The 26,640-nt window shown below is 46.1% G+C and overlaps 2 protein-coding genes across 2 annotated transcripts in view; both read right to left on the bottom strand.

Moving 5' to 3' along the window:
- Positions 1-3,916: 3,916 nt before the first annotated feature.
- On the bottom strand, positions 3,917-8,371 carry Ndufab1 (NADH dehydrogenase (ubiquinone) 1, alpha/beta subcomplex, 1, 8kDa). Its single transcript, XM_013011166.1, has 5 exons — positions 8,282-8,371; positions 6,818-6,940; positions 5,847-5,934; positions 4,578-4,677; positions 3,917-4,066 (listed from the first exon to the last, which is right to left on the bottom strand). Exons 1-4 carry the CDS (start codon positions 8,369-8,371, stop codon positions 4,586-4,588), a joined length of 393 nt encoding a protein of 130 aa, XP_012866620.1. The 3' UTR covers positions 3,917-4,066; positions 4,578-4,585.
- Positions 8,372-13,509: 5,138 nt separating this feature from the next.
- The window catches only part of Palb2 (partner and localizer of BRCA2), a 28,307-nt gene continuing 15,176 nt past the window's right edge, over positions 13,510-26,640 (bottom strand). Inside the window, exons 7-13 of the mRNA XM_013011386.1 lie at positions 24,677-24,838; positions 23,406-23,491; positions 23,027-23,188; positions 20,831-20,947; positions 18,907-18,994; positions 16,429-16,577; positions 13,510-13,935 (exon numbers count right to left, since the gene is read on the bottom strand). Of these exons, the coding sequence (XP_012866840.1) occupies positions 13,725-13,935; positions 16,429-16,577; positions 18,907-18,994; positions 20,831-20,947; positions 23,027-23,188; positions 23,406-23,491; positions 24,677-24,838 (975 nt within the window). The 3' untranslated portion in view covers positions 13,510-13,724. The remainder of the gene's footprint in view (positions 13,936-16,428; positions 16,578-18,906; positions 18,995-20,830; positions 20,948-23,026; positions 23,189-23,405; positions 23,492-24,676; positions 24,839-26,640) is intronic.

Here is a 26,640-nt window from a genome sequence, read left to right on the forward strand (position 1 = left end):
CAGTGTCTAGCAGCCTTCCTTATCTTTCTTAAAGAGTTCTGCAGTTATTTGACAAAAATCTGTAAGTACCATGTTTCCTTGTGGTGTGTGCTCTGTTCTGGTTCGGTTTTAAATCAAATGCCTGTTCAGGAGGAGATGAACGTATTTAGTCTATTAGATTTACGCTGCTGGATTTTTTTTTAAAGTGTATAACCTTGAGTAGCTGTCTTATTGTTTATCCTGTAAGATTAGTCTCTTGATTAAAGTTTGATAATTAATGTGTCTCCTTTCCAATTCTTCATGCGCCTACTCCATACTGAGGACTGACCATGGTTTGAACTGGGCTGAAAGCCATTCTTTGCCAGCTGTGGTCTTAGTTCCTTGATTTTGAGTGTATCCAGGTTAATAGTTGGTAAAGATACTGATTTGGTTTGTTCTAGAGTAGTCACAGGCACCAATGAGCTGGTGAACCATTCTACTGGGGCAGCCTTCCTTGGTCTGCTTAGCTTCCATGCATGTTAGGGGGAGCTGCTCACCACCTGGGGGGTGTCCTGTGACCCCACTGACAATTTGGCTTTTGAGAACACGTTTAAAACACTTTGAGGCCTGGTGCTGGTAGTTTACTTGTATATTTGTAGCTGCTCAGGACTGAGACCAGCCCAGGCAGAAAAGTTTTTAGGGCTCCCATCTCCAGCTAACTAGCAATGCCAAGACTAGAGAGGTGGCTCAAGTGGTTAGCGCACCAGCCACGAGCAAGAAAGCTGCATGAGGCCCTGAGTTCAAGCCTTGGTATTAGGAACAAACATAAAACCCAATATTGTGAACAACCTGGATGTGGTTGGTATATACTTGTAATCCTAACTACTCCAGTGATGGAGTCAGAGTCCAAGACTAGTTTGGCAGTCACAAAATGGCTCAAGTAGTAGAGCTCTTAACTAACATGGCTCAAGTAGTAGAGCTCTTGACTAACACAGGCCCTTGGTTCAGACATGAGTGTATTGTAAAAGACAAATAACAAAAACGGAGCTGGATGCTGTTGTGACTCACCCCTGTAATCCTTGCTTCTAAGGAGGCTGAGATCTGAGGATCGTGGTTTGAAACCAGCCCAGAAAATTCCAAGACTCTTATTAACCACCAAAAAGCCAGAAGTGGGAAGGAAAGTTTTTTTCCTTAAAAAAGCCAGAATTGGAGTCTGGGTTCAAGTAGTAGAGTGTTAGCCTTGAGCAGAAAAAGCTCAGAGACAGAGCCCAGGCCTTGAGTTCAAGCCCAGGACTGGCACCAAAAAACACAGGTGAGCTAGGTGGGCATAGTAGTATAAACCTGTAGCTCCAGCACTCAGAAGGCATAGCAGCAGGAGGATCATGAGTTCAGGGTAAGACTGACTCACGGAACCCCCCCCCCAACCCCCCCTTGGGAGTGACATGTCAGTGCATGGCATGGAGCACCCTCAAGAGGGCTACTCTGGGCTTTGGGGGTCCTCTCACAAAGACTTGCTTTTGCTCCTTTTTGTAGGCCATTAGAAACAATATTGCTCTGATCCACACACTTCAGAATGCTGCATTTGGCCGGTTCACTGCTTACCTATAGTGGTAGTTTGTAATTTCTCACATTCCTGCAAGTTTTTAGAGCAGAAACGCCAGTGCTTCTGTTGGAACACCTAGACTCTACAATGGATTCTCTGGCCAAGCCAGTGAAATGTTCCTCATTCTTCCCTTGGGACTTGTGACAGTGACATGAATGGGCCACGTCACTATAGGTACCTGGTTGAGATCAGCCCACAAGGGTTTAAGCTCTACCTCATGCTGCAAAAGCTGGCACTTTCCTAAGGTAATAAAGGGGGAGGGGGCACAACAGCCACCAAACACACTGTAGTGTAACAGCAGCTGTTTTGTGTGGAGCAAGGAATGTATACGTCAATGTTCTTGAGTAACTAGTGACAGAGAAACAGGCCCGAGGGGGGCCTCAAACTGGAGGCTTCTTGCCTCAGTGCTCCTCCCACCCTGCCACTACCAGAAGGCTGGCAGTTCAGTACTTGCACCTTGACTTATTACTATTTCTTGCCCCTCCCCCTTATAAACTAGAAATTCTAATGAGTAATTATGACATCACTAAATCTCACAACATCTAGGCAATACACACACATTATATACATTGACTTCAAGAAACACAGCAGTAATGAAAGGAGCAGTTGGGGGTGGTGTCCTAGCACCCAGGAGGCTAAGGCAGGAGGTTAGAGTTCAAGGGCAGCTGGGCTACATAGAATGAATGCAGCAGAGCTGGAGCTCACCAACATACAAAAAGGAAAGCAGTGCAAACTGACCACATCCCATTGTCTAAAACCTAAACTCTTATAATTCAGAAGAGGGCATTAGGTAATAGAAACAGTCCTACATGCTAGTATCAACCCGTAATACCCAAAAGTAAGTTTTTTCAAGCCCTCTCTTTATTTTTATTTATTGTTTCTGTCGGTTGTGGGGCCTGAACTCTGGGCCTAGGTGCTGTCCCCCAGTTCTTCAGCTGTAGACCAGCGTTCTACACTTGAGCCTCAGCCCCCACTTCTGGCTTTTCCTGCTTATGTGGTGTTGAGGAATTGAACCGAGGGCCTCACAAGGCAAGCACTCTACCACTGAGCCACCTTCCCAGCTTCTAGTCCTCTCTTTATGAAAACACATTTTAAAAATATAATTATTGTTACTATTAATATGTTGTACAGAGGGATTACTATTTCATAAGTCAGGTAATGAGTACATTTAACACATTCTTTTTTCAAGTACACTACTGAAGACGCTTTTTTCCCCCCACAGTGCAGGGGCTTGAACTCAGAACCTCCTGCTTGCTTTGCTGGAGCCATGCCTACATCCCTTCTTTTTGCTGGTTAATTGGAAGTGGTATTTCAAGAATTTTATGCTGACTGGCTTTGAGCCTCAGTCCTTCAAATTTCATCCTCTTGAGAATTAAAAGCTTCCCAGCATGTTTTCTTTCTTTTGAGACTTATCTCACTATATATCTCAGGTTAATCTTGAATGAACTCTGACTCCTACCTCTGCCCTGCCCTAAATGTCATGTGTGGGTGTTTTTTTTTTTTTTTTTTTTGTCATGGGGATTGAATTCAGGGCCTGGGCTCTGTCCCTAAGCTCTTTTACTCAGGCTGAGTGCTGTATCACTGTGAGCTACAGCTTCACTTCTGGTTTTTTGGGTAGTTAATTGGAGATAATCTCACAAATTTTTCCTGCCTGGGCTGGCTTTGAATCGCAATCCTCAGATCTCAGACTCCTGAGTAGCTAGGATTACAGGGGTGAGTCACCAGCACCTAGCTTGTGTGTGTGTGTGTGTGTTTTGGGGGTTGTGGGTCGGGTCTTGAACTCTGGACCTGGGTGCTGTCTCTGAGCTCTGCAGTTCAAGGCTAGTGCTCTACCACTTTAGCCACAGTGCCACTTCTGGTTTTCTAGTGGTTAATTGGAGATAAGAGTCTCATGGACATTTCTGCCCAGGCTGGCTCTGAACCACGATCATCATTAGATCTCAGCTTCCTGAGGAGCTAGGATTACAAGGCATGAGCTGCCGGCAACTGACTTTCTCTTTTTTTTTGTTTTTTTGTTTGTTTTTTTTTGCGGGGGGAGTCCGGTCGTGGGGCCTGAACTCTGGGCCTGGGCGCTGTCCCTCAGCTCTTCAGCTCAAGGCTAGTGCTCTACCACTTGAGCCACAGCGCCACTTCTGGCTTTTTTCTTTTTGCTTATGTGGTGCTGAGGAATCGAATCCAGGGCCTCATGCATGCAAGGCAAGCGCTCTACCACTGAGCCACCTTCCCAGCCCCCCTGTATTTTTGATATACATGATTAGTGATTATAAATCAGATAAACCTTTAAAAAATATTAAGCAATGTCATATAAAGGCATTTCATTAGACATTATTGGAAAAAAATAAAGATTGAGAAGTGTTGGTTTCATAGATTTATTTTCAAAGGCAAAACACTTAGACAATTTAAATAGAAGTCCAACAGAGAGGCTGTGCCACCACTGCCGCTGAGGCGCCTTCTCCCCTCGACCCTCTCTGGTATCATCTGAGTCCTCTCTGCGAGGAAAGGGTTCTGGCAAGGGCAAAGTAAGATCATGTTCTTTCTGTGTGTATCACAAACACTGGGACCAAGCTAACATTGGCCACTTTCAGTGCACTGCTATATTCAGCGCTGCACAGACACTACTCAAATGTTACCCCTAGTCAGGGCCTGTCCCTGCCCCCGATGAAATGTCACCATGCTGAGGACAACCTGGAAGCTGTGACTGAGAAGCTGCTCTGTCCCCTCCCCTCCTGCACAGCAGGCGGCTTGCCTTGTGGGGGCTCAGGAAGGCCGCATTAGGAAGGGCTGGTAACCAAGGGAGTCCTGTCAGAGGAAGACTACTCACTCAAGAATGAAGACTATAGCCTGCTTGCAGTGGCAGACTATGGCAGTGTCCAGGATTAAGGCGTGGGCACCATGCCCAGCTCGGCTTTCATTTTAAAACCAATGAACAATCTGTCAAGTAGTTCCATCCCTTTCTTCTTGAGTCTTTGCTTTGAAGAACTACAGACAAATTAATGTCCTAGGTGAGATTATTTACCTGGTGGTTTATTCATAGACATCCTTCTTGTCTGCAATGTAATCTACAATTTCTTGTGGACACATCAACTTCTCTGCATCTGTATCAGGAATTTCAAATCCTAAAATGGAGAGAGTTGACAACAATGTGTGGGTACAGAAATAATGCTTCAGAAGTGAAAGCATCCCACACTTCCCCCAAACCCACAACTCTCAAAATTGTCCAGCCACCCTGAATTGCACTTTGGCTGTAAGCACAGAACTTCTGAGTGGTACTTAACACCACGCTGGGTACACTGCTGGTTGTTTCACATACAGTGAGCAGAGCAAAAAATTCTCGTTTTTTTGTGCCGGTCCTGGGCATGAATTTAAGGCCTAGGCACTGTCCTTGAGTTCAAGGCTAGTGCTCTACTACTTGGCCACAGCTCCACTTCATGGCTATTTTTTAATTTTTTTTTTCCTTTTTGCCTATTGAAGATAATCTCATGGACTTTATTGCCAAGGCTGGCTTCAAATCTTGATCCTCTGATCTCAACCTGAGTAGCTAGGATTACAGATGTGAGCCACTGATGCCAACTGAAAACTTTCTTATTTTCATCAACCCTAAAACAACCTAGAACTTCTCAGCAGTCCCCTCCTGTGCCACCCCCACCCCCTCCCTCCTGTCACGCCTGCTTTTTGTGGACGTTTCCTATGAAGAGCTAAGCCAGTACTCCCTTTGCTCAGCACACTCTGGTGGCTCATTGCATGTGTACCATGTGTACCGGGTTACCATGTGAACTGGACATCATGCCTTTCTCCGGGGGCCAGGCAGCCACTCCCCTCCTGCTGAGTGCTTGCCCAGACCCTGCCCAGTGTTTATACACAGCCTCTCCTCAGCACTCAGTCCTGAGCTCAGTGCTGCTGCCAGGTCAGTTCACAGCAAGGAATGGGACTGGCCCTCAGAACCATTAGGCAGTGACTGCAGAGTACAGGACCTGAGCCCTGTCCTCTGCAAGGGTGCACTGGCACAAATGAGCAGTATGTGCAGGGCACACAAGGGCCAAGCAGAGGCACACTGGGACTGCTGCCAAGCGTGGCGTCACCACAGCTCAACTTCTGCCCCTTCCTTCTGGGACCCCTCAGTGCCATCCTGGGCCCTCTGCTGGCCAGGTCCCCAGCATGGACTTTGTCGGATGGTACGAGGTAAGAGACACTGTTTCTATTAAAATTTGATTCCAATTCGGACTTCCAACATTTCTTTCCACTATTATACCTAAATGATAACTGTACTATGCATAGCACACGTTACCAAATTCATCTTCCATGGCCATGATAATCTCCACTTGGTCCAGACTGTCCAAGCCCAGGTCTTTCATGAAGTGGGAATTTACTGAGAGCTGCAAGAAAGGAAACCATAGGTAGGATGGCAGTCCATTCTAGCCAGGGAAAAACCCCAAGACTAGCTGAAAAATAACTAAATAAAAAAAGACTGAGGGTGTGGCTTAAGTGGTACAATGCCTGCCCTGCAAGCCTAGGTAGGATACAGAGTTCAAACCCCAGTACTGAAGGGGGGGGAAGGGGAAATTGGCACTCAAGAGGGGGCGAGATAGCCAGGCGCTGGTGGCTCACACCTGTAATCCTAGCTACTCAGGAGGCTGAGATCTGAGGATCATGGTTCAAAACCAGCCTGGGCAGGAAAGCTGGTGAGACTCTTATCTCCAATAAACCACTAAAAAACCAGAAGTGGTGTTGTGGCTCAAGCAGTAGTGCTCACCTTGAGCTGAAGAGCGCAAGGACAGCACCCAAGCCCAGAATTCAAGCCCCACGACCGACCAAAACAAGAAACAAAAAAGCAACAACAAAAAAAGAGGAGGTGAGATTATGAGCTTGAAGCCAACCTGGCGTAGAGATCAAGACATGTCTCAAAAAAAGGGAGCAAGGTAGGGCTGGTGATAAAAGGCCCTCGCTTTTACCTCAGCGACTAAAAGAAAGAAAGAAAAATCCCCCCATTTAAAAAAGCAAGAAGGGACAGGAAAGTGTTCATGGTATATTACATCTGATGACTTGTGGGTTGGGCTGGTGCTGGGGATTGAATCCAGGGCCTCTGCCTACTACGTGACCCCATCCAGCCCACTTGTATTTTTCAAAAGCAGATGTGTGCAGTGCATGCAGCCGGACCTAAGCACCCATCTGACACATCCCAATGCAGTACCCAACTCCTCTCATGAAGCCTGTGATTAGAGCTGGGGTAGGAATGGGGGTTGTCAACAACACACTTACCTTTTCCGGGTCGATTTTGTCATACAGCTTCAAGACATACAGTACGCGGTCCCTGATGCCCTCTAGTGTCAGGGGTGGCAAGTCACTGTAGGAGCGGCCCCACCTCAGCACAGGCCCTGGCACCTACAAGAAGACGGGGGAAAGTCAGCAAACCTCTGTGCCACACATACATAGACAAAGGTGGCTCACAGGTGGGCTTTCTCTAGTCCTGGGTGGCCTCAGAACCCCAGCAGTTCTCAGCAGGTTGGCCTGGGGCTATGGGAGATCAGCAAAAAGGAGAGTCTGGTCTCTCTGCCCAAAGCCCGGCCTGGCCCTGGCTCCTCGCCTCCACTAGCATCCACAGGCCATTCCCGCTTTTACTGGTCAAAATAACCCGCAGAGAGTCACCATCGGCCTAGAAAGGCAGTTCCCACCCAGGGCCTAGCACTGGAAAGGTCAAATTTGGCTCATGAAGTTAATTACAGGACCCTGTGATTAACTCATAGAAAGTGGGTTTGCTTGTAGGGGCATAAGTCTTTAGGACTCTCACAACACTGAAAAATACTAATAAAAATGAAGCTGAGAGCTACTATCTACTACTAGCTACCTAGCTACTCAGGAGGAAGAGATCTGAGGATCTTATTTTGAAGCCAGCCCAAGCAGGAAAATCTGGGAGACTATCTCCAATTAACTGGAGATTACCTTCAATTAAGCACCAAGAAGACAGAAATGTAGTTGTAGCTCAAGTGATGGAGTGCTAGCCTTCAGCACAAAAGCTCTAGGACAGTGCCCAGATCCTGAGTTCAAGCCCCAGGACTGGCACAAAAAAGGAAAAGATAATGAAGCTAAGGACTATGGATATGGTTCAAGGGGTGGCGTGCCAGCTGAGAGCAATGAGAGAGAGCATGAGGCACTGAGTTTATGCTATAGCACCAGGAGGGAAAAAATAAAGCCAAACCAACATACACATTTGCAACGAGGAATGCTTACTCTTGTATAAAAGCCAGGCATTGAAATCACATCTAATCAGCAAATTAAGGCAAATAGCCTGGCATGAGACTGCCCGCACTTGGGAGTCTGAGGTAGGAGGACACGAGGATGTAGTTTCCTTTTCCCTGAAAACAAGTTTAGTTGAAGCATTTCAGGTGTTATTCCAGAGTATTCCTGGGTACTTCCGAGGTAGCAGAGCCGTTTCCTTGTGTTCCCTTCCCCTGGGTAGAAGGTGTTTCCAAGTCACAGTTCAAATATTGCAGAAAGGAACAAAGACAGGAGGGGGATGTGTGAAGTAAGAGATCTAACAGAGGCATGTGTGCATGAAAAATAAGATTAAAAATCACAAACGACGGTATGCCATGAAGAGGGGAGGCTTCAAGTGTACCGAGATGCAGGTGGCTGCAGTACCTACACTAGCCACTAGGTGTCAGCACTGCGTTCAGCAGCTCTGGCCAGGTGAGTGGCAGGGCAGCATGAGGCCCTAAAGTGTACCCAGTAAGAGGCTACACTCAGGAAGTAGGCTGCTGCTGCGGACACCTCCATACGGGCTCTCATGAGCTGCATGGCCTTGAGCAAGTTCATCTTGAGGTTGTGGGAGAATTTTTTTTTTTTACTAGTCCTGGGGCTTGAACTCAGGGCTTGGGCTCTGTCCCTAAGCCTCTCTGTGCTCTACCACTTGAGCCACAGCACCACTTCTGGCATTTTCTGTTTATGTGATACCGGGGAATCAAACCCAGGGCTTCATGCATGCCAGGCAAGCGCTCTACTACTAAGCCATATTCCCAGCTCATCCTGGGGCTCTTTTTTTGGCAGGGGGGGAGAGGGTCAGTTGTGGAGCGTGAACTCTGCGCCTAGGCACTGTCCCTCAGCTCTTCAGCTCAAGGCTAGTGCTCTACCACTTGAGCCACAGCCACTTCTGGTTTTCTGGTGGTTAACTGGAGATAAGAATCTCATGGACTTTCCTGCCCGGGCTGGTTTTAAACCTCCATCCTCAGATTTCAGCCTCCTGAGAAGCTAGGACTTCAGGCGTGAGCTGAAGTGTGCTGGCACCTGGCTTCCTGGGGCTTTTAACTCCAGGCCTGGATGCTGTCCCTGAGCTTTTGTGCTCAAGGATAGTGCTCTACCACTTGAGCCAAAGTTCCACTTCTGGCCTTTTCTGTGATTAGAGATGAGAGTCTCATGGATTTCCTGCCTGGGCTGGCTTCAAATCGTGATCCTCATATCTCAGCCTCCTGAGTAACTAGAATTACAGGTATGAGTCACCAGCGCCTGGCTTGTTGGAGGCTTTGAACAGACCAGGAACTATCTCTCCCACTTCCTTTTCTTGTGAAGCCATGTTGGGTGGAACACAGGGCCTTGGGAAAGTGCTCTACTATTGAGCTACATCCCAGGCATTTTTGGCATTTTGCTTTGAGACAGGGTATCAAACTCTGTCCTCTTGCCTCAGCCACCTGAGTGCTGAGATTGTGCACGTGTGCCCCCACACCTGGCTGTTTCTTTCTTATCTGTTTGTGGCAGTATTGGGTTTGAGCCTGCTAGGCAGGTGTTCTTCCACTTTAGCCATGACCTTCAGCCCTTTCTGCTTTATTTTTGAGTGAGGTCTCATGCTTTTGCCTGGGACAGCCTGGCCTCTGGTGTAGCTGCGATCATAGATGCACACACCATGCTGAACTTATTAACTGAGCTTATTAACTTGCAAACTTTCTGTGTAGGCTGACCTTAAACCTTGACCCTCTTAATTACAGGCATGAGCCACTAAATCCATCCCTATTTACAAATTTTAAGGTACTAGGGATTGTACCAAGGGTTTCAAACATGTAATCTACCACTGAACAACAACCACCATCCCAATCCCTTTCTGAATTTTGAGACAGTCTTGCCAAGTTACCCATGTTAGACGTGAACTTGTGATCCTTCAGCTTCAGCCTTCCAAGTAACTGAGATTAGAGAAGTATGCTATCATACCCAGCTGTCTCTTAATTTCTTACCATTAATAAGCCCTAAGTTCATATCATCTCCTTCAGCTGTCCCAGTAACTCTGAGATGTGTGGTACTATCACCTTTCTTTTACAGATAAAGAAACTGAAGCAGAGAATGGTCTCCAGGCTACTATGACCTCTTAGAAGATCTCACTGCCCTTCTGCCATATGTCAGCTGTCAAGATAATGAATGACAAGCAAGCACCTCCTCAAGAGCCAACATATAACTGTATGTGACGAGAATCACCTGGCCAGGCCTCTGAGGAGGCGGTGTTAAAAGTGCCTCCTCTCCGCTAGTGATTAGACTCTCCCAGAATCCACCTTACTCCACTGGGGAGCTTCACTGCAAGGGAGAGCCAGAAGCAGTTACAGAGCAGCTCAGAAGGCTTTCCCTACCACCTACCCCAACATCTCATACCCCATCCCCACACTCGTACCTCTCACTCAAGCTGCATGCATTGACTCCCTCTTCTGCTAGCCAGGAACCACAGGGCCAGCCCATCCCCATCACACCCTCTCAGCCATGTCCACTTGCTCACCTCTCCCAGCTGACTGGGAGGACTGGTCTTAGTTACACCTTCAACAAGCCTTGCTCAATGCTCACTTCTTGTGATGCCGACAGAGCAACAGAACTCTCTCTTGATACCTCTGAAAGAACTTAGTCAAAACCATTAGGAAACTAAAATGATGGCTCTCTGCTGCAGATGTAAACCAGGCACTGGGCTCTTCAAAGCAGGGCCAAGGCCACCAGGGCAGGACCATCTGGGAGTGCATGGGAAACGATAGCTTTCTGGCTCCTTGCCAGACCTAGAGTCAGAATCCGCATTGGAACGGCAGGGAAGTGCACACACAGGGAGGCTTGCAAATCAATGCTGAAGGAACAGGGAAAATCACTTCACATCTTAACTGAATGTGAAAATCAGTCTCAAGACTCAAGCAGAGCCAGACGCTGGTGGCTCACACCTGAAATCCTAGCTACTCAGGAGGCTGAGATGTGAGGATCTCAGTTCAAAGCCAGCCAGGGCAGGAAAGTCGTGAGACTCTTATCTACAATTAACCACCAGAAAACCAGAAGTGGTGCTGTGGCTCAAGTGGTAGAGTGCTCTCCTTGAACTGAAGAACTCAGGGACAGCACCCAGACCTAGAGTTCAAGCCCCATGACTCCCCCCCCCGAAAAAAAAATAAATAAAAAGAATCAAGCAGAAAGCTCTACCACCTATTTTTTCCCCTCTTGTATTGGCTTGAACTCAGGGCCTCTCATTCTAGAGTGGCTTTTTAACTTAAATCTACCACTTGAGCCACATCCCCCCTCCCTTCCAACTTGTTCCTATTTAATTGGAGATGGAAGATTCTCTGATTTGTCTGCCTGGGCTGGCTTCAAACCATGCTCCTCGGATCTCAGCCTCTTGTGAACCAGCAGAGCCTGGTTCCCATTGCTCCTCTCAACATCTAACATTAGGGTATTCACCTCTGACTGGCCATGTCCTACAAATGAATGCTAAGACTATCAGCGAGTCACCATCTGTCTGCATAAAAACAATGACTTGATTCTAACCGCCTTGGCCTGGCATACTTTTTTTTTTTTGGGGTCCGGTCGTGGGGCCTGAACGCTGGGCCTGGGCGCTGTCCCGCAGCTCTTCAGCTCAAGGCGAGCGCTCTACCACTAGAGCTACAGCTGTACTCCCGCTTTTCTGGTGGTTAATTGGAGATAAGAGTCTAAAGGTCTGGAATGGAACCTTGATCCTCAGATCTCAGTCTCCTGAGCAGCTAGGATTACAGGCGTCAGCCACCGGTGCCCGGCTGGCTCCAAAGTTTTTATGCAGTGATTCTTCCACATATATTCACTATTGAATAGGTTGAAGACGCAGTACACAACATGAAACAGACCTTCCATAGATATTAGCATTTAACAGGTTGACACACACACATATATATGAATGCACTCACTATATCTCTCTCTATGAATGACATGGTGTTTCCTTGTGCAGCTAAAGCAGGATTCGTGAGCCCAGGAGTTCCAGGCCAGCCTGGATGTTACAAGACCTTCTGCAAAAATAATGAATTAGTAGCGGCTCACACCTGCTACTCAGGAGGCTGAGATCTGAGGATCGCAGTTCAAAGCCAGCCTGGGCAGGTAAATCTGTGACAGGAGTTTGAACTTACAGCCTTGAGATTGCTATGTAAATGTATTCTTCTTTTTGTCGATCGTGGGGCTTGAACTCTAGGCTTGGGCACTGTCCCTTCACTCTTCAGCTCAAGGTTAGCACTCTACCACTTGAGCTACAGCACCACTTCTGGTTTTCTGGTGGTTTATTGGAGATAAGAGTCTCACGGACTTTCCTGCCTGGGCTGGCTTTGAACCATGATCCTCAGATCTCAGCCTCCTGAGTAGGTAGGATTACAGGCGTGAGCCACCAGCACCCGGGGCTTAGTGGGCCTCTTATCTCCAATAAACCACTAGAAAACTGGAAGTGGTGCTGTGGCTCAAGTGGTAGAGTGCTTGCCTTGAGCTGAAGAGTTCAGGGATAGTGCCCAGGCCCAGAGTTCAAACCCCATAACCAGGGTAGGGGGGAAAAAAGGATGAGCTTTGTGGATTGCAGTTCAAAACCAGCCTAGGAAGGAAAGTCCAGGATTCTTTTTTTTTTTTTTTGTCGGTCGTGGGGCTTGAACTCTGGGCCTGGGCGCTGTCCCTCAGCTCTTCAGCTCAAGGCGAGTGCTCTACCACTTGAGCTACAGCGCCACTTCTGGTTTTCTTGTGGTTTATTGGAGATAGGAGTCTCACGGTTTCTCCTGCCCGGGCTGGCTTTGAACCGCAATCCTCAGATCTCAGCCTCCTGAGTAGATAGGATTACAGGCGTGAGCCACCAGTGCCCGGAGAGTCCAGGATTCTTATCTCCAATTAACCACCAGAAAACCAAAAGTAGTGCTGTAGCTCAAAGCACTAGAGCATTATTAGCCTTGAGTAAAACGAGTTCAGGAACAGCGCCCAGGCTGAGTTCAAGCCCAATGTCAAAAAAAAAAAAAAAAAAAAAAAAGCCGAGCATATAAATACTAGTAATTTGGGCTAAAATTCTAAGCACTATCAACCAAATCAATACATTGAAAATTTCTGTCTCGTGGGACCTGGTGCCCTTGTGTGCAATCCCAGCACTCAGAGGACTGTGTTTTCAAGGGCAGCTTGGGCCATGTTGTAAACTGTAGTGTCACCAATGGTAAGTTAATGGGATAAAGGTCACATGGGAGCGAGCATGAGGAAGAGCAACACCATTTCTAAATCAGGGCACTCATTCAGTACACATAAAAATAAAATATTAGGGCTGGGAATGTACCTCAGTGGTAGAGTGCTTGCCTAGCATGCATGAAGCCCTGGGTTTGATTCCTCAGTACCACATAAACAGAAAAAGGCGAAAGTGGTGTTCTGGCTCAAGTGGTAGAGTGCTAGCCTTGAGAAAAAGAAGCTCAGGGACAGTGCTCAGGCCCTGATTTCAAGCCCTAGGACTAGAAAAAAAAAATACAATAATACAAAAATAACACAGCCAATACAGAATAATAAATAATAATCCAAGAGGCATACTGCACTGTAGTTAATCCACATCAAGTGAATTACTCTTCTAGCAAGCATGGCTGACTAAATACTGGGTGCAGACTTATTTAGGTCCTGGTTTGGAAAATGCTCTCAATACAATGACAAAAAATATGTCAAGCAGAATGTATGAAAATAAATATTTATTGCCATTTGAAGTTTTCTGTACACCTTTAAAAGTAAATGTGCAAATGTGGCTATCACCAAAGTGCCCCAGATCCTTTACCTCAGGGTAACATGAACCAGCAGTGCCACCACCATCACAGCAAACATCCCAAGTCATCCCTTTACATGTCACTTGGGAGTTCTCCCAATTTCCACCCAAAAGTGCTGGGAGATCAAATACACCCAGAAAAAGTGTTTTCCTTTTAACTCATGAGTAGCGATATATAAATATATTTCCATCTTTCTGTCCAGCCAGCAAATGAGAATCTGTAGCTGACCATTTTACGAAAGACCAATTTTGATCTGGGCTGGGTGGCAGGAGGGCAGCACAGCGCCCCAGCACTAAGTCCCAGACAGCAATTGTTCCAGAAGTCAGGACTGCAGCTGCAAGGTGGTCTCGCACATCCCCTTCCAGGAACCTGCACCAAGAAGAGAGGATGGTTTATACCACACAACAAACAAGTTGGTTTTTACCAAGACGGACACGTTGGTGGCCCATGCCTGTAATTCTAGCTACTGAGGAGGCTGAGATCTAAGGAACTCAGTTCAAAGCCAGCCTGGGAAGCAAAGTTCACGAGACTCTGATCTCCAATTAAGCACCAGGAAACCAGAAATGGTGTTGTGGCTCAAAATAGTAGAGTGCTAGCCTTGAGTCAAAGAGCTCAGAGACAGTGTCCAAGCCCCGAGTTCAAATCCCATGACCAAAAGAAAAGAACCAGGCCAAAGCTGGGTGCTCATGCCTGTAATCCTACTCCACAGGCTTAGATCAGAGGATCATGGTTCAAAGCCAGCCTGGGCAGGAAAGTCCATGAGACTCTTATCTTCAACTAACCAGCAAAAAATCTGGAAGTGGAGCTGTGGTTCAAGTGGTAGAGTGCCAGCCTTGAACACAAAATGCTCATGGGCAGTGCCCAGGACCTGAGTTCAAGTCCCACTATGGACACCGAGAGAGAGGAGGTGGGGGGGGGAGGGAGAAAGGAGAGGGAGGGAAAGAAGGAGGGGGGGGGTCCCAAAGAAGAGTTTATCCCTTCCACATGCAGCCAGTGCATCTATGAAGGAGGAAGTACATCCTCCTAGGACACTGCAGCTGCCAGAACCCTGATCTTGGACCTTGCAGAGATGAACTTCCATTATTCATAACTGCCTAGTCTGTAGTATTTTGTTATAGCAACTCAAATGGACTAACAGATACTTCCTACAGGATTGGCCCCACATAGGCTATCAAGGTTTGCCGAATACATAGGGTTAATAAGATGCCAGAGCCAGCAGCTGTCTCCAGGACTAGTTTCTAGGCCAGTGACTAGGGCTCTGTCTTTCCATCCAAGACATCAAGTGGTTAAGTGAAAGCACACACTGCAGGTGAGATCTGAGGCTCTCAGAAAGGAGTATTCCATAAAGGTTACTAAGCATTTATCGGAGTAAATAAATACACAGGGACTTAGCTGGCTAAGTGCTTAAGGATGTCTTTTGCACAAGGTGCAAAGAAACATGCACAGTAACCCCTGGGCTCCTCGTCCTCAGGAACTGTTAAAGCTAATATTGTAATCTTGAGTTATGGTGTCTGTTTTCAATCCTTTTTCTCCAACACAGATAAAGGAAGTCTTTAGACTCAGATGCTTCCTGGGCAATTTGACTTCGATGCTGTTTTATAGCTCAGAAAACCCTTGAGGAGCAATGTGTCCAATCGTCCATTGACTGGTAAGTGTTTATCAACAGACTGCCTGCACAGTTGAGGCTCAGCTATGTCTCAAAGGGACAATCATTGTCTTCCTGAGGTACAAGGAAAAGTCCCTTAAATGAGCTCTGGTGGAAAGAACCTAAACTGTTCAGTTTCCAGCACAGCACAATCAATACATGGTGCTTTAAACATATTGAGTGAATGAACAAAAGAGTTGACATGCACACTGAAAAACCCCGGGTGGGGCCTCCACACTCTAGTCCTACAAACAGGGAGAGAGGTGGGACATCTCAGTGGGCAGGAGGACCCCCGAGCTCTAATTGGGGGCATCTCAGAAAGCCCACCAGGTCCAGCCACGTGGGAAGGCTTGGAAAGAGGCAAGGGGAGCGCAACCCTTGTAGAGACGCAGACACTCATACACATGTTGCCACATGTGTTTGGACACCACAGCCAGTCACACTGGGCCAGCTGCCCCATTTCCCTGACTGCATGGAGACAGGAGACTCAGTGAACCCCTGAGTTAATCCATACCTTCTGTGTACTCTGCACTTAAGAGTATAAGAAGTTGGGGCTGGGAAGGTGGCTCAGTGGTAGAGTGCTTGCCTTGCATGCCAGAGGCCCTGGGTTCGATTCCTCAGCACCACATAAGCAAAAAGCAAAAAAAAAAAAAAACTGGAAGTGGCGCTGTGGCTCAAATGGTAGAGGGCTAGCCTTGAGCTGAAGAGCTGAGGGACAGTGCCCAGGCCCAGAGTTCAGGCCCCACTATCGGACCCCCCCCCAAAAAAAAAGAGTATAAGAAGCTTCTGTTTGGTTTCAGGTGAAGGGAGAGAGGGAGAGAGAGAGAGAGAGGTGAAGGGGGAGGCTGTGTGTGTAGGACAGCCACCTTGGAGCCCCCTGTCAGCACATGCATGCTGTGGACCCACCTTGCATACTTCCTGCCGGCTTTGGGGCAGCCTCAGGCCATGTGCCCCACAGCTACTCAGGAGGCTGAGTTCTAAGGATCAGGGTTCCTAGTCAGCGGGGCAGGAAGAGTCACAAGACTCTACCTCCAATTACTGAGCAAGAAAACTGGAAAGAGCTGTGGTTCAAGTGGTAGGTGACAGGTGTGAGGCTTTAACATTTCTATGATGAGCTATACAGTAGGGTCTTTCTCATCTATCCAGTGACACAAGAATAATTTGTACAGTACCTTCCAAAGGGCCACACCCCCTAAACCAAAGCTGTAACCACTTGCCTTCCGGCCTGCCCTTGGGGCAGGCAATACAGCAGCACCCCCACACTCAGGGCAGTCTTGGGGTTGATCGCCACCAGCTGGAACACTGGGCTTCCCAACCACTCGCTCTCTTTGGCACAAGGGTGACTCAAAACCACAAACAGGAGCCCCTGGTGTAGAAGAAAAATAACCAGACCATCAAGAGCATACTCGGCAAAGACAAGATCAAAGAATAATAGGATTGATCAATAGGCTCCTAAACATCAGTGGTTCTCTCACTCTGCAAACAGGAAGTGGACTTGAGAGTTTAAGCATGGGTCCCAGGGGTACTGGGTGTATGGCTGAGCATGAGTCTAGATAAGCCATCATTTCCTCCACCTTTAGAGAAAGCCTTGGCACAGGTGTACAGCTAGCTTCCAGTGAAGAAATAGCCACATGTAAAGTGGCATTTGAAAGCTGAAAACATGTTTTCCTAAGAATAACTTGTAAGTGGAGGCTGAACTCTCAGGCAAGTCCAAAGAGCAGGCAAAAGCTCAGATGCTACTTGTGGAGTGACCTTAAAGAGGACATCATAGTTGGGCAAACATATGTTAACAGTCTCTCCCAACTTAGATAGTTCCTATTAACTTCTTTCTGTGTGTGTGTACTGGGGCTTGAAGTCAGGGTCTGAGCACTGTCACTTTAGCCTTTTCACTCAAGGCTGGCACTCTACCATTTGAATCACAGCTCTACTTCCCCATTTTGAGTGGTTCATTAGAGATAAAGAGTCTCATGGACTTTCCTGCTCAGGCTGGCATATAACTCTGACCCTCAGATCTCAGCTTCCTGAGAAGATAAGATTATGGGTGTGAGCCCCCTGTGCTCAGCTCAGATCCTGCTGTTATTACTGATGTATCTACAAACAGATGTAGCCATTCTCTTAGTAAGAAAGGGAAAATTAAACTATAGGGCCATTTTAGAATGAGTAACATGCACTTTCTACTTATCAATTTCTAGAATGAATGAATTTTTAAAATTATTCTATTTTTGTTGGTTGTGGGGCTGGAACTCAGAGCCTGGGCACTGTCCCTGAGCTCTTTATGCTCAAGGCTAGCGCTCTACCACTTAGAGCCACAGCACCACTTCTGATTTTCTGGTGGTTCATTGGAGAATCTCATGGACTTTCCTGCCCGGGCTGGCTTTGAACTGGGATCTTCAGATCTCAGCATCCAGGGCCTCTAGGTGTTCATGCCCTCAGGGTACCACTGATGCCAGGGTAGTGAATCCTGATTGCACCCACACTGCTGCCAATGCCTATGCATGTGGCTTTTCTTTTTCTGTTGGTCCTACGGCTTGATTCAGGGCCTGGGCCCTGTCTGAGAATTTTTTTTTTTTCTCTGTTTTTTTTTTTTTTTTTATCGGTCATGGGGCTCAACTCTGGGCCTGGGCACTGTCCCTCAGCTCTTCAGCTCAAGGCTAGCACCCTACCACTTGAGCCACAGTGCCACTTCTGGCTTTTTTCGGCTTATGTGGTGCTGGGGAATTGAATCAAGGGCCTTATGCATGTGAGGCTAGCACTACCACTGAGCCAACTTCCCAGCCCCATCTATGAGCTTTTTTGCTCAAGGCTAGTGCTATACCACTTGAGCCACAGCTTCATTTCTGACCCCACCCCCACCCCATCCTGGGCCTTGAACTCAGGGCCTAAGCACTGTCCCTGAGCTTCTTTTTGCTCAAGGTTAGCACTCTACCCTTGAGCTACAGTGCCACTTCTGGCCTTTTCTGTATATGTGGTACTGAGGAATTGAACTCAGGACTTCATGAATGTAGGCAAGCACTCTACCACTAAGCCACAGTCCCAGCCATCATTTCTGACTTTTTGCCAGTTAACTAGAGATAAGAGTCTCATAGACTTTATTGCCCAAGCTGGCTTTGAACCAGAATCCTCAGATCTCACTCTCCTGAGTAGTTAGGATTACAGGCCTGAGCCACTGGTACCTGGCATTGCACCTGGCTTTTCCATACACACTCATATCGATATTCCTAACCATACCTGGACAACTATGTGTCAGATGCTGAAACTAAGACCTAATACATGGGCTGGGAAGGTGGCCCAGTGGTAGAGTGCTTGCCTTACATGCATGAGGCCCTGGGTTCCATTCTTCAGCACCACATAAGCAAAAAGAAAAAAGCTGGAAGTGGCACTGTGGCTCAGGTAAGTGGTAGAGCGCTAGCCTTGGGCTGAAGAGCTGAGGGACAGCACCCAGGCCCAGAGTTCAGGCCCCACAATCGGACCCCAAAAAAAACAAAACAAAACCTAACACAATGGCCAAATAATGGTGTTTGTCCCTATAGAACAGCCAGAAAATCTAATAAGCAATCACAGTGTCCCAATACTTGTCTGCATTCAGAAACTTAAAAAAAAAAAAGGCAAACACAGCTATCCAATTGTAAGAAAGAAGGCAACAGGCCAGCCCTGTCCATGACTGTAGACACAAGGTAGGGCTGACAATCACTCACCATTTCAGAATAGGCTCTGTGACACACTGAGGCTTGGTAAGAATCGGCCATGTGCATTTTTTTCAAGAGTTGACCAGTCCTTAAATTCCTAAGACACCAAAAGTAAATAAGCTGACACCATCTTTCCAGCAAACTGTCTTGCAACCACAATATTCTTTTAGGAAGTGACCAAGGGAAAACTAAGGCACATATACCTTTGATTTGTCTTAGTCAAATTTAGCTAAAAGTAGAACTGTAGGTTAACTTCAACTACACAAGGCCTTAAATTGAACCCGGGGGGCCACTGGGACAAATGTCTCCCAAGTCCACAAGAAATTCTCCATGGTCTCTGTTTCTGTTTTTCTGGTCCTGAGATTTGAATTCAGCTCAGAGCTTGGGCACTGTCCCTGAGATGTTCTGCTCAAGGCTCACACTCTACCACTTGAGCCATTGCTCTACTTGCAGCTTTTTTAGTTTACTGGAGTTAGATAAAAGTCTCATGGACTTTCCTGCCTGGGACAGCTTTGAACCACAATCTTTAGATCTCAGCCTCCTGAATAACTAGGATTACAGGCCTGAGCCTGGCTATGGTCTCATTTTACTTGGGCAGAAACCAAGCACGAGGTACAGAATTGTTACTACATTTTTGTGACTTTTCTTGCATGCCTACATTTTCCAGGGAAGAAAATGGCCACGAAGGCAGACCTGGCAGGGTGAGGAATATAGCTGTAACAGATCATGTGTATTTACAATAGAGGTAGGCCAAGATAATGAAGACAGAAGAGAAGATTAAGCTGGGGCAGAATTGCGGGAGAGGAAGAACAGAGAGAAGATGGTACATGAGGAAGAAGGGAAGAGTTTGGGGGCTCTCCTCACTGTGTCAAGGATCTGTGGCACTGGTCCTGGCACCCCACCGTGGGCTCCTGATTACCATGAGACCTGTCTCATGTTGCATGATACCCTCACAAGGCTGGCCAGCAAGGCTTCACTATTCATGTATGCCTGCCACGTGTCTCTCTGGTCTAGATCTCTGCTCAGGTGCTCCTTTCCAATGCCCTTCTGTTACTGGCCCATTTCCCACCATCCCATAGGCCAAGTTTAGGTCTCATACCTCCAAGATGCAGAAAGCTAAATTAGCTTCCTCCTCCGCTTATGCCAGCTCACGGTCACCCCCTCTCTTCTCACTCCCTGTAGTATAGTCCCTATACCTCACTTTCATTTTAATACATGCAATAATGGGTATGACAAGCCATCTAACAAATATAAAGCTTTCTTTGCACAGGAACTATATGCAAAGACCTTGAGAAAAGCTAGATGCAGTGGGTCATGCCTGTAATCTCAGTTACTTGGGAGGGAGAGGGCAAGAGGATCATGGTTTGAGGTCGGCTTGGGCAAAAGTTAGTGAGATACCCCTTACCCAATCTCAAGAAACAGGCAAGGCATGGTGGGTCACTCTTAAATCCTAACTATGTGGGAGGCTTAAGTAAGAAGAATAAAGTCTAAGGCTAACCCTGGGCAAAATGTGTAAGACCTTATCTGAAAAACAGGCAAAAAGGGCTGGGGATATGACTCAAATGGTAAAGAAAATAGGAAGGTTAGTGTTCAAACTCTAGTACCAACAAAAACTAAACCAACCACCACCAAAGGGAACAAAAATTAAACAACAACAATAACAACAGGGCTGTAAATGTGGCTTAGTGGTAGATGCTTGCCTAGCATGCAGGAAGCCCTGAGTTCGATTCCTCAGTACCACATAAACAGAAAAGGCCAGAAGTGGCGCTGTGGCTCAAATGGTAGAGTGCTAGCCTTGAGTAAAAGAAGCTCAGGGACAGTTCCCAGGTCCTGAGTTCAAGCGCCAGGACTGGCCAAAAATAAGTAAATAAAATAAAAACAAATTTAGAGAGGGAAGTCCTTATATGTATATGAAGACCCAAGGAAAGCTTACCAGATGATGACATTGCTCAAGACAGTGGTGCCAAGCAGAGCTTCCTGCATCCCCTGCACCTCGGCGAAAGTCAGCACAGTCTCTTCAGGGGGCATCAAAAACCGCTTCTCTTTGCTTCTGCATTGAAGATAGTATTAAAAATCAAGACTTTGCACCAAAGCAATGTCTAAATAGCGCTTGTATCTATCATAAACTGTATATAATAAAAACTGACCTAATACTGGAAGAAGCATTTAAAGCAGAGAATCTGTATTCTAGACTCTCTACGACAAACATATAATCTGCTTCCACATTATGTACTTGTACATGCTATAGGCATCTCATATGCATCGTATCCAATACTAAACTCATCAACTTTCTCTTTAAATCTCATTTCTTGAAGCCAGGAGCAGGTGGCTCACGCCTGTGATTACAATCCTAGCTACTTGGGAGACTGAGATCTGAGAATCACAGTGCAAAGCTAACCTGGGCAGGAAAGTCTGTGAGACTCTTATTGCCAATCAAGTACTAAACATCAACAAAACAGTCATAAGTAAAGCTGTGGCTCAAATGACAGAGCCCTAGTTTTGAGTAAAAAAACTCAAGGACAGCACCCAGGCCTTGAGTTCAAACCCCAGGACCAACACACAACACATACACACACAAAATCTCATTTCTTTAGCATTTCTCAACAACTGTACAACCACTTCCCAAGTCACCAGTCCTAAAATCTGGCTATCGATCTTTCCAACTTCCTCTAAACTTCCTCTAAGTCCAATCCATCATCAAGCTGCAGGGATTTATGGTTTCTAGTCTTCCAGGTTCCTCTCACTAACACTCTCCTAACTAGAGCATGTTACTTGTCTTTTAAGACAGCCAAGGTCCCTGTCCTGCTATTAGGAAAGACAAAGAATTAATAATTATTAAGTGACCAGGTTCCAGTGGCTCACACTTGCAATACTAGCTACTGAGATGGCTGAGCTCTGAGGATGGCAGTTTGAAGCCATATAGAGCAGGAAAGCCAGTGAGACTCTTATCTCCCAATTAATTACCAAAAATCCAGAAGTACAGTTGTGGCTTAAGTTGTAGGACACTACCCTTGAGCAAAAAAGCCAAGGGAGAATAAAAGACCTGAGTTCAAGCCCCAGTAATGGTGTGTGCATGTGCATGCGTGCCTGCACACACGTACACACATGAATAAAAAAATAAAATAGAGCTGGGCACTGGTGGATCACGCCTGTAATCCTACCTACTCAAGAGGCTGAGATCTGAAGATCATGGTTCAAAGCCAGCCCTGGGAGGAAAGTCCATGATACTCTTATCTCAAATTAAACACCAGAAACCGGAAGTGGTGCTGTGGCTCAAGTGGTAGAGTGCTAACCTTGAGCTGAAGAATTGAGGGACAGCGCCCAGGCTCAGAGTTCAAGCTCCATGACTAACAAAAATAGTAAATAAATAAAATGGAACAGGCTCAGTGGGAGAGTACATGCATGAGGCCCACAGTTCAATCCGTAGCACTATAAACAAAATTAAAGGAAAAAAATGTTGTGAGTATGGTTTTCTTTATGTTGACTTTGAGGTGCCCACAGAGGGCTGACAAGCAGCCTGAGAAAGAGATAAACTAGAAATGTACATTTCAAGTACGAGCATCCAGATGGCAAAGACACCAAGTATGAGGAGCCAGGAAAGAGCTCAAGACCTGAAGGACGTCTAACACAGAGATTTCATTTTTGTGTGTGTGTGCCGGTCCTGGGGCTTGAACTCTGAGCCCCGGGACTGTACCTAAGTTTTTTGTTTTGTTTTGTCAAGGCTAGTGTTCAACCACTTAAGCCACAACTTTCACTTCTGGCTTTTTGGTTTTTTTGTAGTTAATTGGAGATACAGAGTGTTGCAGACTCCTGTCCTAGCTGGCTTTGAACCATGATTCTCAGATCTCAGCCTCCTGAGTAACTAGCTCATTCCATGAACTACCAGGGTCCAGTGACACAAAGATTTCAAAGAAGGCTGAAGAAAGAAGAACCTCTCTATCTGTAGACTTCCTCCCTGCCCCTCCTGACTTCTACCTATCAGACCTACTTCTAGATTGTGACCCTGGGTTGAGGGACTTCCTGCTCGCCTCTAGCACAGGGGAATGAGATTCCAGGGATCTACTGTCTCTGAAACCTCTGACGAACAACTCTCTAACTAGTAGTCAAGATCATCTGGTGCCTTCCTTACCCGCCATCCTCAGCCAGTGTCATGACTTCCACTTGCTGATCACAGGGGACCCCACTGCTGCAGACTAGCCGCCTCTTTGTCAGGCCAAGCACAGCCTTTATATTTCCAGATTGTAGGAGCACATGCCTTTCACTTTCATCACCACAGGACCAAAGCAATGCCCTAAGCCAAAAGGCAAAGAACTATTAAAAGACTAATACAAAGTTTAAAACAAACATCAATCAGACATGACATGATTTAAAGAAAAAAAAAAATCTTCCTTTCAATTCAGATTCTTGAAAGAATCTGAACTCAAAACAAGCTAACAAAGACCAAGAAAACACAACACACACAAACCACACCAAGACCAAATAGCAGTCACTCCTTGGGACTTCCATACCTGATTTCTCTGATTTCCAAAGTTCCCAATGCCACACACACCAGATTAGAAACCTCGGGTACTGGAACTATTTGTAACACTGGAACCTAGATAAAACACAGTTAAAATTGTATTTTGTTGTTTCAGTTTAAATCAAGCTACATTTCCCAAAATTTTGTACATTGTTTTGTAGCCTTACTATACCAGGATTATTTCCAACATTGAAGTACATGTGAGAAGGTTCTGGAGCCACCTTGTACACAGTGGTTAGTTAGCACCCACCTCAACCTTATTGTACTTTCTCTTTCCTTTTCCTTTTCTTTGTCTAATTTGTGTGTGGTAGTATTGGGGCTTGAACTCAAGGTGCTGTTCCTGAGCTTCTTTTGCTCAAGGCTAGTGCTCTACCACCTGAACCACAGCTCTACTTCCAGCTTTTTTTTTTTTTTTTGTAGTTTAGTGGAGATAAGAGTCTCAAAGCCTAGGAATGTGGCTTAGTAGTAGAGCACTTGCCTAGCATGCATGAGGCTCTGGGTTTGATTCCTCAGTACCACACAAACAAAAGGTCTCACAGACTCTCCTGCCTGGCTGGGTTCAAACCACAATCCTCAGATTTTAGCCTCCTGAGTAGTCGGGATTACAGGCTTTTTTTTTTTTTTTTAATTATGAAGGCTGGCATTCTACAACTTAAGCCATCCAACTCTTTTTGGCTGGTTAATTGGAGATAAGATAGCTAAGATGACAGTTGTGAGCCATCAGAGTACCCTACTCAAAATTCTTTTAGGACAAGGCCTTGAATTATGGCCTGTTTCTGTCTTCCAAGTAGCTATGACTACACATGTGCAACCAAGCCCAGAAAGCTAGCATTTATCTAATACTATTTATATCTCTAATTTTGAGAGGGGAAGGGCTGAGTAAATTCTAGCCAGTGAATGTAAAGAACATTATACTTAAAGTATATGTGTATCCCAGCTACTCAGATGACAGAGAAAGAGATGAAGGGGAAAGAAGGCAGATGTAAGCATGTTTAGAAGTCAGCAAAATTCCAAGCTCCTGCAACAGGCCTCGTATAGTCCTTAATAAAAAGTGTTAAGACAAATAAAGCTTTATGCTGATGGTAGGGTCAAGATGGTGGCCCACGGACACCCACATCACAATTCTTTGAGATTTTTTCATTAATATGGAGTGGGAAATAAGCCAGCCCTTGTGTTCTGTCATGCACAATTCTGCCAAGTTGTCAATCTACATGATCACAGCCTGCAAAGATGCCTTTCAGCTTGGAGGTTCACACTCACCTCTGTGAAGTGCCAGGTGTACATTTTCTCCCATTGCCACGTACGCAGCGGCTTCCAAAGAGAAACTGCGTATTCACAAGCAGTTATGATGCATGGCTCCTTCAAGCCAGCTTGTTCCCACCACAGGGCGCTCACATCCACGGAACAGGAACTGCAGGGGTTCTGACCCAGAACGGCAACAACAACGATGTTAAAGGGACCCCTGCAGTCTATGTTATGACAAGAACAAGCATGTACTCAAAACAGCGCTGTGGCTCAAGTGGTAAAACGCCAGCCTTGAGTGAAAAAGCTAAGGGGACAAAGCCCAGGCCCTGAATTCAAGCCTCAGGACCTGTACAAAAATAAAGAAAGGAAGAACAAGTACGCCAAGTGATACAGTACAAGGATGAAATGAAATGCTAGAGAAAGAAAGTGAAAGTTTTATACAGATTCCAAGAAAGCTTTATGGGTCTTATGTAGCTATACTGCCTATATGCACTTATTTAAATCACGATAGCTTTTAGATCTAGCAGCAGACACATTCTGATTTAAGCACAAAAACGAGCTTAGCCATTTGGAAATGAAGCATCTTGATGAAAACACACAAGTTAATGGTAATAACACTGAACCACACAGTGTACCCCTTTTGAGGACAAGAATGCATGTGAAAACCTATTAAGTGCCAAACTGATGGACATGTCCATAGTCCTAGCAATTGAGAGGCTGAGGCTAGAGAATCTTGAGTTTGAAAACTAGTCTGGATAGTATAGTGAGTTATGTCTTAAAAGTAAAACTGCTGTGTGGTGGTGGTTCATGCCTGTAATCCTAGCTACTCAGGAAGCTGAGATATTGGGATTGTAGTTACAAACCAGCAGGGGCAGGAAAGTCCATGAGACTTTTTTTCCTTCTTGGTCCAAGGCCAGGACTCAAACTCAGTACTTGTATCTGCTTTCATTCTACCAACTGAGCCACTCCTCCAACACCCCCACCCCCACCAAAAACAAAACAAAACAAAAAGCCAAAAGTAGATCTGTGGCACATGGTCCAGTACTAGTCTTAAGCAAAAAAACTAAGGAACTATGAGTTTCAGGACCTGAGTTCAAGGATAGGCACCAAAAACAATACACATACTACCACCACTACCACCACCACCACCACCACTACCACCACCACCACCACCACCCCCCACAACTCCTGAAACACCAAACAATAAAACCCTCAAATCTACAAAGCATTGTGTTAAAGCAGTATTTCCAAGAAAAATTCACCATCATAAAGGTATGAGAGAAGAAAAACTGATTAAAATATGAGGTATGAAGTTTAAGAAGTCAGTAAAACCAAAAGAAAATGATGGCACAAGGTGAGAACAACCTACCTATAATCCTAGCCCTAAGGAGGCTGAGGCAGGAGGACTGTGAGTTCAAGGCCAGCCTTTGCTGGTGCAGTGGCTCACACCTGTAATCCCAGCTACTGTGGAGACAGTGGTCAGCAGTACCTAGTTTCAGGGTAGCAGGGGCAAAGTTAGCCTAACCCCCATTTCACTCAGTTCCTAGGTGTGGTGATATACACCTGTCACCCTAGCTATGCAGAAAATATAAAAAAGCCTTAAATGTTAAGATACAAACAACATAATAAAATTGTTAAGAAACTAAGTTTTAAAATTGACGATAATAGTTTTGAAATGGAGCAGTGTGAATCTTTCACAGACAAGGAGTCTGTGCTGGAGCTGATCTGATGTAACTGGTGAAAGCATTTTTTGTATCTTGAAGCTGTGATTCTCCTCTAGGCAATATTCCAATTATCATACCACAAAGAAGAGCATTTCAGGGGCTGGGAAGGTGGCTCAGTGGTAGAGCGCTTGCCTTGCATGCATGAGGTCCTGGGTTTGACTCCTCAGCACCACATAAGCAAAAAGAAAAAAGCCGGAAGTGGCGCTGTAGCTCAAGTGGTAGAGTGCTAGCCTTGAGCTGAAGAGCTGAGGGACA

The sequence above is a fragment of the Dipodomys ordii genome, unplaced genomic scaffold, assembly GCF_000151885.1.
Source record: "Dipodomys ordii isolate 6190 unplaced genomic scaffold, Dord_2.0 Scaffold14, whole genome shotgun sequence".
NCBI classification, from domain to species: domain Eukaryota; kingdom Metazoa; phylum Chordata; class Mammalia; order Rodentia; family Heteromyidae; genus Dipodomys; species Dipodomys ordii.